The 14,648-nt window shown below is 43.8% G+C and overlaps 1 protein-coding gene across 1 annotated transcript in view; it reads left to right on the top strand.

The window, feature by feature from the left end:
• PLCD3 (phospholipase C delta 3) overlaps nt 1-14,648 on the top strand; it is a 379,382-nt gene that overhangs the window by 287,864 nt on the left and 76,870 nt on the right. The window contains exons 6-9 of the mRNA XM_078645134.1: nt 6,296-6,497; nt 7,950-8,094; nt 10,293-10,445; nt 12,995-13,111. Coding sequence (XP_078501260.1) covers nt 6,296-6,497; nt 7,950-8,094; nt 10,293-10,445; nt 12,995-13,111 — 617 coding nt within the window. The remainder of the gene's footprint in view (nt 1-6,295; nt 6,498-7,949; nt 8,095-10,292; nt 10,446-12,994; nt 13,112-14,648) is intronic.

A 14,648-nucleotide genomic window follows, 5' to 3' on the forward strand; every position in this document is an offset into this window, starting at 1 on the left:
TTGGGCTAACATTGATGGGCAAATATACGAAGGACATTAGCTGATACAAGTAAGTACAGGAAATGTATAGAAACATAAAACACTAAAAAGAACGAGAAAATAAAAAAACAACACATAAAAACTGGTACTGATAGAGGCAATATTTTTTTTCTATAATGCAAAGAGTTTACAATGCTTCATTAAGACGCACAGCACATGTACAACACTGGAAGCAGTGCAAAAATAACACACAGGTAAAGCATTGAAACAGAAAGACAGAGTTCACTCAATCTCACAGCAGGTAAATCACAGGCAGCAGCAGTGCAAGCTTTCCTGACACACACAGAATAAGTACATCATGTGCAGTAGTTAATTGCGCAGATATTGAACAAAACAGTAATTGGAGCACCAATCCCTTTTTGCACCTCATTATCTGGTGCACATTTGCCTATGCAGCAACATATATTTTGAAGTAATCATGTCTTCGAAATGGTTTTGTACTCAATGTCTGACTGGGTAAATGTTGTTAATCATTAAAAAGTTGTATCCATTTGTTATTTCAACCAAACTGCAATTTCTTGCCAATTTAACACCGAAAAGCCACAGCAGACTCTGCTGCTTACATTTTGCACAATATGCAATGTGGTGCAACAAAAGCGATGGTGCCCATTTTACCACCAAGTGCTGTGAGCATGCACCCAGGATGTAATCATTCAAACACACAAATCATGTAGAGCATGGGCAGCATCAGTGAAATATCCTCTCACATACACAGAACACATGCACCACAAGCCACAACAGTGTATATGTTTCTTGTCCTGGAGTATCGCGGAGTTCTCCTTTTAGATAACCTTATTTTAGGTCAAGAACAGGACAAGGAGAGAATACTTTGCCTGTGTGCCACACAGAGGCAAAGGGGCTGTCAGGGAGCAAGTGGTGGCGCACAGTCAGCATACCTCCGCAGGGCAACTCCTAAAAGGGGGTTAATGCTAGGGGCTACTATGACATGTGAGACATCATCCTAAAGGCAACATACAAAGGCACAGATGGTCTGACCCATGGCAGGTGCGGGATAGCGTGTGCCCTGGGTGACGGGAATTAAGTGTATTAAGGTGCACTGACCGGCCCACCTAGTTAAAGGTGTACCGTGGCACAAACCATGGGAGTGCGTCCTATACGGATGTACGACATTACAACGCATGCTTTTACATCGCATGCTTTTACAACGCGAGTTTTACAACGCATACCATTACAACGCATAGCGCTTTGGGGTGCTGGATAGTGAATAGTTTACTATTCCAACTCCAGTCCCCGTGGACACTAGGGAAGGTGTTGGACAGTAAATTAAACTTATTCCCTTTCCTAGAGCGCCCCCCAACGCAATGCGTTGTAATGGTTTGCGTTGTAAAAGCTGCAATGTAAAAGCATTGCGTGGTAAAAGTTGCGTTGTAAGTGATGTTTCCCGTCCTATACATAATATGGCCCAGTCTTGTATTGTGTCTAGAGAAGAAGTGTACTTTGAGCAACAAGTACACACGTGGTTGGAATTACTAGTAGAAACACTTAAGAGCATAGTTACAAAGAAGTAATGGAGCACAACGTTAGCCTTCTTGGCTTAACGCCGCTCTCCGCCACTCCTGAAATGCAGGGCTGCACCGTATTTACAACAAAACGGTGCAGCCCTACGTTTCCCCCTGCGATGGTGCTAATTACAGCTGCCTAGCGCCAAAGCAGTATAGTGCATGGGGGCCTGCATTGGGGTGCAGGCACTCTTCCCTTCTTGCAGGTGTCCCTTCCTGCACATAAACAATCTTAAATGGCGATTTATAATTCTATGGTTGCTTCTTTGTGCAGCATGCATAGAAGTTGCAACTCGTCATTTTTAAAATGATTGTTTATGTGCAGGCAGAGACACCTTCCTGCACATAAACATTCATGCCGATTTGCTGTTTCTATGTGTGCCGCATAATGCAACACACATAGAAACTGTCAAAACGAGGTGAAATAAAGCATTTCTCCTTGTTGCGCCATGTTAAGACCAGGTTTTTTGGTCTAAATGTTGGCTCTGCCTCATATTTACGCCAGCCTTGTAAATATGGAACAGCGTCAAAATCAATAGGTGTTGCGGTGGATAACCCACCGCAACACCCATTGTCCACCCCTTTCACTTTAAGTGCACAGAGCGTTATTTGGAAGGCACTGTTATGCCACTTTACCTGGCTTAACACAGCTTTGTAAATAAGGTGAAGCCTGTATAGCCATAGGAACGTCAAAGAAAGGGACATTCCTGTGGTGATAGGGGCTTGTAAATACGCCCCGTATTTCCCAGCGCGATAAAAAGTGGACAGCAGAGGAAGAATTTATTTAGCTGTTTTTGCAAGGAAAAAATGCCTCATATTCCAACAAATTTTTACACCCTGCTGATGCATCAATTTGCATAAAACAGGATCACTATGCCATGTTCCAACATGGCATTTTTTTTTAACTTTCCCCTCCCAGGGCCTGTTTTCTTGGAATGCATATGCAATAGCTTTCACCTACTGACAAAGTACACTGCTGCACAACAACATTAAACTTTGAAGACAGCATAGATCAGAGCGTGTTAGGTACAAGGGTCTTAACTGCCATTGGTGAAGTGTCTCTTTGTTGAAGCCTCCCTTTGGAGCCAACATTTGCACTCTTTAATTCCTTACCCCCTACTTTCATTTAGTTGAAGTTAGGCCTCAGCCCCTTAGTTTCCCACAGTTCCTTTCCCTCTTACCCCAGTCTCGCTTCCATTCTCTTCACCTTAGACTGGGAAAACTCTCATTAGATACGATTTGACCACATAACATATTGTATGTACCAGGGGCGGTCCCTCTATTGGGGCGTGGGAGCTGCCTCCCTGTGTCTAGGACCAGCATTAAGTATAATAAAAATGAATGGTTTTCAATTTGTCAGCACCGATGCTGCTGTGCTCGTTTTCAGCCACTCTGCAAGGGTATAGGCGCGGCTTAAGGACTGCAGGCCGAGCAGAGAAGCAGACACATATTGAAGTGTGCATGTCAAGTAGGACAGGTACCTTCCTGTGTCCAACCTGACATGCTCACTAGAGGCTTCTTCCTATCTGCGCATGTTAAAGAGCCAGAGAGTAACTACTGCAGCTCCCTGTCTCCTTAAAGAGCGTATGGCTCGCCTGCCCCTGCCAATCCAGGTGGTCCTCTCACGCTGGTCACTAGCACAAATAGCAAGGGAGTAGCAAGCGTCTGGATTGGCTACTGAGCAGAAGGAGACATGCGTAGGCATTGGAGGCCTCATTTATGAAAAGTGACGCATTGCTGCGTGAAAACAGCGATGCGGCACTTTTCATTGTGCCTTCCTTGCGACATGCTGGATGCGTTATATTTACAGTATGACGCATCATGTTGCAAGGAGTTACAGATACGTAAGTATTTCTGACGTATCTGTAGGCACAAAAATGATGCGTTGCTGGAGTGTCTCACAAAAGTGACGCAACTTCAGCTACGGGTCATTTCACATGGGCAAGTCTCATTTCAAATGTGCCTGCATCAGTCTTATGCCTGCTGTGAGGCAGGCGTAAGATATTGACGCATTTGCGTCCTAGAAGTTGGGCAATGAAATCTCATATATTTGACTGCGTCACTTCTACAAGGCTCACTTGCGTCAGAATGCCCACCCTGCATACATTATACCTGTCGCAGGTATAATGTGGCACAGGGGTTTACAAAGTGACGCATCTACCTAGATGCCTCACTTTGTAAATATGATGCAACATGGTGCATTTTTTATGCCGCTGGTGCGTCACAAAACCGGCTGCCCAAAAGTGACGCAAGGGCTCATAAATAAGTCCCTGAGTCTCCGCACATAGGAAGCAGTGCGGGCTGAGAGCTTGTGAGAGCATGACCAATCACTGTATGGCATAAGTTTGAAATCATGCAGTGATTGGCCAGTTTCCTTATGTCCCGCCTGTCTTCTGTGTTGCTCAGCGCTAGTGTGGAGAGTGTGTTTTCCGCCCTGGTGTCTATACTTGGAGTGGAGGCCTACCTTCACAAGAAGTCTGCTCTGAATCCAGGCCCGCTGGCCATCAGCATGTTTTCAAGGTACCAGCAATTGATTTGCCACTCATACATAGATTAAAAAATAAATCCAGCCTGTATGCTCAGAAAACCGGGAAGACATGACAGTTGAATTTTGTTTTCTCTGATGGAGTCAGTTTTGTTTCTCTCGAGGATCTCGGTAGGACTGGAGCGGGCACATCTGTGTTGATCTCTGTCTACGTTTCCAGCCTCCACTTTCCACCCTCCCCGAATTCTTTATAACACAGCCTCGAATATTAATCTACTGAGCGCAGACTTATTTTCCAAAATAAATCATGATGCCTCCTCTTCGTGGTGGGCAATGAAATGCCGATAAAGCTGGCACTATCTACTTATCGGCGTTTCACTGCCCACAACAAGCAGCTATCATGATTATTCCAGGAAATAAGTGTGTGCATGATATACTGCCTGACGCAAATATACAAGTACATGAGAAAGTGGAAGCTATAAGCAAGCAATGCATTCTGTAGTAAAGTCGACCTTGCGTTTCTCATTAAAGAAACAAAATTGAAAAAATATCCTGGCTTACCACTTCGCCAGGGAATGCTTACATTGTTGGTTTCCAGCTTCCATTTCACCAGTACTTTATATTTTCATGACAGCATTGGGTGTTGATCTACCAGACGCACACGTATTTCCCCAAATGGATCATGACTGCTGCTGGACGGTAAAGACAGTATTTTAGAAACCGACGTTTCATTGCCCACAAGGAGAATGATTTATTTAGGTAAATAAGTGTGTGCGTTAGCAAATGAAGGATGGCCCAAGGCTGCATGGTGCAAATATAAAACACATGTGGAACATACAGGAAGCCGCCATGGCAAATTAGTTTCCTCTGGCTTTATACCCATAAAAAAAACTCTGCCCTTTTGGGCCCACTAGTCTCCAAAGCTTATCCCAGGAATTCCGGATGTAGCATTTCTGCTTACAGAAGAGCCATGGGCACAAAAAGAGCCTCTTCCTCTTTGCATCAAATCCTTTTGTGACCGATGGTAACTTCAAGAAAGTAATGCCCTCTAACAATCACAGATTTTAGACACTGGAAGACTGCGAGTAATGCCTGCATCTCACTTCGTAGCTCCTTAAAGATAACTGCAGGAGGCATGGTTGGACCTGGACAGAAAATAAGCTGTGGGGCGGGGATTAGAATTACAGTGGACTCATTACTGAGTTAATAGCTAAAAAAATACAGGGGATGGGGGGCAAGGTTTTCAAATCAGGGCAGTATTTTTTTACAAGGTAGGGGAGAGAACATGCATTTACGCTTGCTGTATGCAATGTTTCTCTTAATATCCGGGAAGTCAAATGTAAAAACTGGCCTGCCAGACCTTATGGGGCAGTTTTTAATGTGTTTAAATATTTCAAAACTACATGTTCACAACTGCTTTTCTTGCTTTCTCAAATTTGCTTTAAAATTTGCCACTCCTTTTTTATAACATTTTCTCATGGGGAAGACCCTCGACCCCACCCCAAACCCACTTTATGTCACTCTGGCTCCCTCACAATGCAACACAAATCTCCCAACTTTTACGCTCACCTCTTTCAAATGTCACCAGCCGCCACTGTTATGTACCCTTCTCGCTTGCTGCATACGAAACGGCAAGGCCACTGGAATTATGTGGCAGGGAAAGACCAAACTATACAGCAGGGTTGACTAAATTATGTACGGCTATTGCTGCATATTTTGAAGCACCATTACTTCACTATTTTGCTATTTTACACATTAATACTGTGAGACCAAAGGTTTCACAACATAAATATCAGTTTAACACCTAAATACAGGAATAAGCAACTAGAAGGTGATCAGTTTGTGCGACAAAAGACCTGCCACATTAGCGGTGGCGTCTCAAAGTATTTGGTGCCATAAAACATTTAAACATGGTGCATTTTATGCAACAATTCTGCCTTTTTTGAGTCCCATGTTGCTACACCACTGGTCACTAGGGTTGTGAGTTGTGTCCTGCAGCAATGGGCTCCAGAGCCCACCACCTGTGTTGCTCATGCATAGAAATGTCCATGACCCAGGGCACCTTGCTTTCCCTGGAAATGCCCAGGCATAGGGCACTTCAGCAACACTAGCTGAAGGAGTTATCAAGTTTTCCAACACACAGAAGCAGGATTCCTCGCTGATCCTAGTGTACTTGTATTTCATTTGTTAGCACTGTTACCATCCACTACGAAGCGAAACAAACCAATTAAATACACTCTTTTCTGTTCAGCCAAGCAGCACGATCTGATGATGCAGGACGGCTTCATGATGTACCTGCTGTCCCCGGAGTCTGACATCTTCAACCAGGCGCATGCCAGCATCTACCAGGACATGAACCAGCCGCTCAGCCACTACTTCATCTCCAGCTCCCACAACACCTACCTCACCGACAATCAACTGGGTGGCGCGAGCAGCACAGAGGCGTACATCAGGTCTGTAGTAGCATAAGAAACCTGTTTGATGGATCCAGTGAGAACTAAGTAAAAGACTAGCACAGGTCGGAGCCCCAAAGTCTAAGTACAGGTTTTCAACAAAACCAGCCCTCAGAATGAAGGCTGTGGTCTTCAAGGGAGTGCGGACAGATGAGCCCCAAAGGGTTGAACAGAGGTAGACTGCTATAGGATGCCCTATCGTGGTGATATACGAGGCTGAGCAAGGGTCGTTCATAGGCAACGCATGCCTGACATTTGACAGACTCTCTCCAAAGCACTGCTGACCTTTCAAAACATTAGCTGGTAAGTCTCATTGTTAGAGGCAGACTGGCCCACGATGGCGAAAGGTTAGTAGGGTACTGGAATCACTGTGATCAGTCTCCCCCTCTGCCCCAGCTTCCATGAGGCCCTGCCAGCTGAGTCTTTGCTAGTTTTTCCAATAGTCCAATCCATGGTTTCCTGATCAAGCAGTGCATGCTCTTTCCAGTAGGTTGACTCATTGATCATTTTAAACATTGGTCCTGACCAGTCAGCCATTAGTATTTTAAAGGCACTCTTCTGATGCACAGAGAAACAATGGAAGAAGCACCGTGCAAAAACACAGCACTATAGACCTAGGGGCATATTTATGAGTTCTGGCGCATCTCTGTAAATCAGCAGAGATGCGCCAGAACAATTGCGTCACGCAAAACTACCCTTGCGTCACGGCGGATGCGCCGCATTTACAATGCGGCATGCCGTGGCGCAAGGGTAGGCAGATGCGTGATGCATCTCGTGACGTAAGGGCGGCGCGACGCGACTCCAGCAATGCTCGGGTGTGCCCTATGCTTAACGTGCTGCGTCAGTCCTTACGCCTGCTTCAAGCAGGCGTAAGGAATTGACGTAGCAGCGTCGCACAAGTGCCTGCGTGCAATCTTGTAGATTTCACGCAGGCACTTTTGCAAGGCGCACCTGCCCCGGAACGCCCACCCTGCGCCGCAACGGCCACATGTGGCGCAGGGCTTTACAACGTGACGCATCTGCCTAGATGCGTCACGTTGTAAATGGGTTGCAGGGATGCGCCACGTTTACGCCGCCATTGCGTGACGCAACTGCGGCGTAAACGTGGCGCAAGTCCGACATAAATCTGCCCCCTGGTTTTTTAGGGGCTATGCACACATCGACAGTTTAAGGCTTAATTCCTTCTGTATAAAGAATCAAGGATCGTAACTGTTTTGTCTGGCTACGGAGGTCAGTTGACAACCGTGTCCACTAAGCTTCTGGTGGTAATGATAAAAGCTAATAATCAAGAAAGCAACTCGTTGTTTTAATGTGTTTGAAGAGCGGAATTATCATCCGTCACATGTGGCTGCTCTGAGAAAGGTAGTGCTGTGCATTTTTGGGAGGACATTTGGTAAATCATGTTTCTGTTTAATACTACCACTGGTAATAGAGGGTATATTTTGTTTGTAGAGCTCTTATGAATGGATGCCGCTGTGTAGAGCTCGATTGCTGGGAAGGGCCGAATGGGGAGCCGATCATCTATCATGGCCACACTCTGACCTCAAAAATCCTCTTCAAAGACGTCATTCGAACCATTCGAGACTACGCCTTCAAGGTGAAACTCTTTTCTGTCATAGAAACTATTAGCACTAACATGTCTGAGGCACCATTTTTTAAAGAGGAAACATGAAGCAGACTGAAATTAGCAGACCACCCAAACCAATAATGTGGAGAAAATGAGCTTTATAAAGGTTTATGAATTATATTTTATGGAACCAAATCTTAAAAATCGATGTCATTGGTCTTCTTGCTGTACACCAGGTAGCAGTCAGTATTTTGCTATATAAAACATTAAAAACTAGTGAATGATCCAAGAGCACTTGATTTTTGGTGTGGATAGTGTTATTCAGGGGTAAAGGATGGTGGCTAAAGGAGTTTAATCTTTTATTGATGAAATTTAGATCTACATCATGAACACCATGTGTGACAATAGTAGTACATCACATTTTGTCCATTGGCCTCCAGGAAGTGAGGGTAGCATGCGCAGTCGTGGTGACCAAACCTCCTGCCAAAGTGCAAGCAGTTTGCAAGAGGGTGACTCTGTGTTGTAAGACATGGTTGCAAAGAAGGAGAGATCATACAATGTCATTGGTTGTATCTCTACACTTATTGAGCACAGATATTTTTTTAATCTATGGGTGAGAGGCTCTGTCTAATACTGCAGTCAAACAATGGGGATTTCCATTGACCCCTCCCACCACTGACACACTAGTTTGGTAATTTCAGAGAACTCTCCGGTCCTCCCATTTTAACCCCTTCGCTGCGGCGGCAATTCCGCTGCAGCGCTAGGGGGGGGGGGGCCGCACGGCGCTCCCATGCTCGTTCCGTCACGGCCCCGCCCGCTCAACAGAACGTCCAGCGCCGGCGCGGAATACGCGCTGCGCAGGCGCGCCGAGTGGGCCGTGACGGAACCGCTCCGTCAGAAGCACAGCACATCCGTGGCTGGTGACAGAGCGGTTCCGTCACCAGCATGGGAGGGGTTAAACAGAACTTTAGAATGGATTAATCCATGACAAAACCCTCCAGACTGAAAAACTTTGAAGCTAGTGTTGGTATTACAGTGCAGAATTTAGCTTAATTGTGAGAACATTTCTACGTGCCACCTGGGCCTGTGTGGGATTAGCATTTGGTGGCTATACATTACCATTCAGGAAAACTCTTCAAAAGTAGGAAAGATCTCTGTCAAAGTCTTAAAGGACATTCACCACAGCCATCATGTTGAGGAACATCAATGTCTGGTCTCATCAGAAACAATCTCAAATTGGAGATAGAGACATGTATCCAGACATTAATGATAGACAGAATCCAGTGCTGCCAGATATATCTCCACAAAAACACAGAAATGCTGCCAATACAGGACCATCTAAGATACCCTTTTCAAATGTGATCATCTGTGGGTTTCAAAGAGATTTTAAAATACCGTAATGCGGGGGGCAATTTCAGTACTTTCTTGTGATGAACCAAAAAGTTAATAGTCCTCCTCCAACTTCATCTATGCAGGGGCACCTGAAACTTTGATTTAGAACTGGAACTCATTTTTACTTGTGCTCTCAGAGAATCAAGTATCGCAATCGGGTGTTAAAGATCTGTTTCTCGAGTCGAGTTCCGAAGACGTCAGATTCTAGTTAAAAACTGAAACATTTTTGCTCATGACTCTATGAAGACTGTCCAATATAGAAAGGAGGGGATTCACATCTAAGATTTTTCATTAAACCATAAACAATGTCACCTTCAAGGTGTGTGACATCATTATACTTGAAAAAAAGAGCCAATAAATATACTTTCAAGATAAAAAAACATATGCTGAAAGCCCAATTAGCACCCAAACTACTGTGGTCAAGGTAGGAAACAGCAACTTGAAGGTTCAAGGTCCTGAAATGGTTCCATTAAATACTACTAAAGACTGACACTGCTAAGGTTGGAGGTGTCTATCTGCAGATCATTCAAAGATTAATAAAGTAAACATTAAAAGTGATCTTGTCTGATAGTTTCAAGTCTTAGCCAGTGATGCTAGCCCAGGTGAAAGTCGCAGTCAGAGACAGTTGTTGGAAAGACTTATCGCCAGAGAGTGGATTGCAAATGCATCACTGGTAGAAATGTTTTTTTGTTGTAGAGTGGGGCAGCCAACAAAGGTAGTGTATATCTCATATGGGTAACATTTAACAGTATAAATTGCATTTCACATGCGGTAATGACTCTCAATATCATAGTCCCTTACAGTTGTCTTAACAACATGTTGATTTATCTCTTCAGCACTCACCCTATCCAGTTATCCTCTCCCTGGAAAATCACTGTGGACTGGAGCAGCAAACTACATTAGCCAGGCATCTGAAGACCATTCTAGGGGACATGTTAGTAACTCAAACTATTGATGGCAAAGAGCCACAGGAACTGCCAGCCCCCGAGGTAAGTTGTGCTTTGTCTTTAAGGGCAGGCAGGTACCAATGTAGGCAGATTCCCAGTCCGCTACTCAGGCTTTGATCCACATAGATCTGTTGTCTTGCAATGGATTAAAAGTCCTTTTAAAGAAGATAGGAACTTTCCCTTGGCTGATTGGAGATAGCACTGGTGAGTAAAGGAGTGTGCAGTTAGTTGGTGGTCAGTGATGGAACAGCAGGTAGCTTCAGGAAAGGACTGTCGGAACAGGTGAGGTGTCTGTAAAAGGCTAATGTTGAGAGTTGGAGTATGTTTCGGGAGCGTTTGATCTCGTACGGGAAAAGCTATGTCTTATCATCAACATAATCTTCTTTTCTGGCACTGTGAGTCAGATGTTGGTGACTGATCCGACGTTTCATAAGCACAAGTGCCTTAACAGAAGTGCGCTTGTGTTGGACAAAGGCATAACCATTCATAGTCCTGTAGTCCGAGCAGATAGCTTAAACCTTTCACCTGTCTTACGTTATGGATAGTATAAAAAGGTTATACTACTGGTGAATTCTGGTATGGTTTACAGCAACTAGTGATGATCTGCTGCACTCCACATGGTCTGTTTGGAGGTTTAAGAGTCTGCAGTCTCTCGAACACTTTCACATACTTCTTTGTTTTCGCTAAAAATCTATTTTAAATTCTTTCTGAGGGGTGATGGTGCTGAATGAGAGCATTTGACTTCTGTCATCATTCATTTTATCCAGGACGTTATATCACTGTGCTTAGACAGGCCTAGGTGTTAGCTGTTAGGAGGCAGCTACGAGGGAACCCTGAGCATTGTCTATGTTCATTTGAAAAGGGGACTTGAGCTTGTGGTTTGGTGTTAGCTAGAAATCTCACGTTGCCACTAAACAAGTTGAATCCGTGAACACTGTGGACACTCAGACAATTGCTATGCAACAGTACGTGCTTTCATGGGTAGCACGTCTTTTTAGGTGGGCTTTGATGAGCCTTGGGGTGTGATCAACTGGTTAGGGATGGCAACATTGTGATTTATAGGCCTATAGAACATCCTAATTTTGTTTGAGTGTAGCTCAGATGTTGAAACTGCCCCAGGCGGGGGAAAGTGTAGACTATTTATGCCATGGAAAACTCCCTGCCATTGTTCATACCAGCGACTCAAAATTTGATGCAATATGGCACCCCTTTACTTCTTACATGAAAAGACCACAGAACGCTGGGGGAATACAACGGACTATGGCCAAAACCCTGAGGACATCCAGGGTTTGTGATATGGTTCCCTCTGAGGCGGGGAGCTAGTCTCCACCTACTGCGCCAGCGGACTAGTCGATTACATGTTTATACATGCCCTGTGAAGCAGAGGATGTGGGCTCTGTATGGGTGGGTTTGATGCTTGGATGCGGGGCTCCTATACTTATTTGCAGACAAGCTCACCATCTCTGGTGTTTCTTGTCAAACTCGCAGCGAGGGCACCACCAGAATGCAGACTAACAAGTGTAAAAAAAGAGAAAACAATACAGCAGGCCTACATCTATACACCAGGAACTGAAGCAACATCCCTATATCCATCAGGACTATCTCAATGCTGCTCCAATTTAGGGAGGAATTGAATTTTAAAGAAGACTACATCACAATACATTCACCGTCCCCATACATACATACTTAAATGCCTAAACTAAGACTTAAACCAGATGCCAGCTGATGAAAACAGCCTTTCTCTTCAACACATGAGATGTGTAAAAGCACATACCTTTTGGAAAAAAAACGTATTAAGTATTACATTTTTTACCAATATAACTCTCAATACAAAATAATAATTGTTCCTTGGAAATTTTGCTAGAGGAATAGACTCACGGTCAATTAAAAGGCAATATAACTCTCAATAAACATTAATTATGGTTCCTCTTAAATAATTTGTTAGCAGAGTTGACTCACAAAGAGTCGATTAAAAGACAATATCAACAGAGAAATGATTGATTCTAAAACATTGGCAGTGAAAAAGATCGGTGATAGTAGAAGATTGGATCACAGAAATGTACAACCTATCTAGTATGCAGAGTGCCCTGCGGAATGATGTATAAGGAAGACAACTTTAAATCTATATGTCTTTTATTCTAGATGTGTTTGATAATTAAAGACATTTATGTAGAACGACACAAAACAATAGACTGTGGTGTCTGATACTTATTTATTTTGCACGACCTGGACCTCCTGATCAACTGTGCCAATTTGAAGGGATTGCACAGTTTTGCGGAACTTTGTATTTCCTTGTTTTGTAGAGGAAGAGGGGGGCAGTTTGCATGACTATGACCACTTTGAACCTACAGAACTGGCATTCGATTTCAGGGACTCGTTACCCTTTGTGAAGATCTACATTTTATCTAAAGTGTACCTGGTTTTGTGCAATTAACCTTGTACTTTGATTACTTTGATTACGCTGACCTGAGTTCAGAATCTTTGTCAGAGAATTTCAGGAGGGATAGTACCCATTTGACAGCTGGACAATCAGAGCTGTGAACTGCATTGCATACTGTATTTACTTGTCTTTTTTCATTTATTTTCTATAGCAACTTAAAGGAAAGATTCTGGTCAAAGGGAAGAAACTGAGGTCTTGGTTGGGTGATGATGAAAACTTCAACTTGTGCTTGGAGGAGGAAGATGAATCGCAAGCAGAGAGCAGACGGGTAAAGTAGAAGGACGCCATTTAGAGCGAAACCATCATTAACTATTTGTTTTAGCAGTGACATTATTCTTTAATATAGCATGTCCTAGAAAGAGCATTCGATTGCATAAAAAGACCACCAGACGTCTGTTTACTCTAAACACTATGGCCCTCATTACATAGAGGGCAATAGCATGCAGCTGGGTGTTACCCAGGACAGTTGAATTGAGTAGCTTAATTCAATTTTCAAGAAAGTCATAAAAGCACACAATATTACAGATAATAAAACACCTATCAGCAAGATACAAAAATTCAGACGCATAAAAAAACTATCTAAATGACCACAAAATACATGAATAAAAACATTAGAGATAAGCATAAGAGTAAATAACAGACTAATTATACACAGCATAATACACCCAAGAGAGCCCTCTTCTGGCTGTAGGCTCCACCAGGATTCACTCCTTCCGGGCATACCTTATTTAAATCAGGGTTTGCCCCATACAAGTCAAGTTCGCAGTTCTTTCACCATCAATGGTTTCATGCTGCTTTACATTCCAGTGCCATATTGAAAGGGGCAAAACCATCCAGAATAACACCGGTCTTTTTCTTATTACATTCTATACAGTGTTTATATTGAGGGCAAGTGGCCCTCAATATTTCCGGGTTGGGGGCTTCAGAGGCGTCCACCATAGGGTTGCTCACCAAACTGACCATCTTTGAACAGCAGTGACTTATCTGCCGTACGGTACATTGGATGCGGCCAACCTCTACACCCAGAAATTATATCAGAGTGGGGACAATTCTTTACAGAGGGCACGTACCTTTATCAACCTCACCATATTTTGTACTTTTTACTGCCTTTTTTCAGTACCATTGGTGCCCTGTTCTAGGTCCAGACCTGCATCTATTTTCTGGAGATGGGATTATATTCCATGCATTGATTGACTTATAAACATATCCTGAATTGAATCTCAGACTTTGAGTCTCACTGTCAGTCCTGTGTTTCTAGGGACACCCTTCTGATTGGAAATACGTTGTTCTTTTTCTTTATACCTTCCATTGATGGATATGAATGTCTGACTCTTCCCTCTAGCTCTCATACAACGAGACAACCATCTTTAGCCATTTGATAGGGACATGTTTTGCCGCCTCGAAGTCAGGGGATATATGGCTGAGCTTAGGTAGACGCTAAACCCTGCCTAGAATGGAGTGCAAGTGCTACCTAAACTCTGACTCAGAGAGCATCTTCTTGAAGTTTTTCTTATAGGCAGATTATTGCCCTGCCTGGAATACCATAGCCTGTCTGGATCAGCATTCCATCACTTGTAACTAGAATCCGCGCGCCTGTCCCCTCGTCGCCGCAGTTCCTATAGGGGAGTACATCTGTATATCCTGAAGTAGAAGAGCCAGGCCCTACCAGGAAAAGGTTCATCTAAAGCTTTCGCTTAATTTCATTTTCTTCTTGACTTATCCTGAGCTATTTTAGAAGTGTGAATGTGGCCTCAAGTTACCATGAAGTGCTGTTGAGAGAGCTGGCGGCTGGATAGACAAATGCA

Source organism: Lissotriton helveticus, chromosome 5_1 (assembly GCF_964261635.1).
Source record: "Lissotriton helveticus chromosome 5_1, aLisHel1.1, whole genome shotgun sequence".
NCBI classification, from domain to species: Eukaryota; Metazoa; Chordata; class Amphibia; order Caudata; family Salamandridae; genus Lissotriton; species Lissotriton helveticus.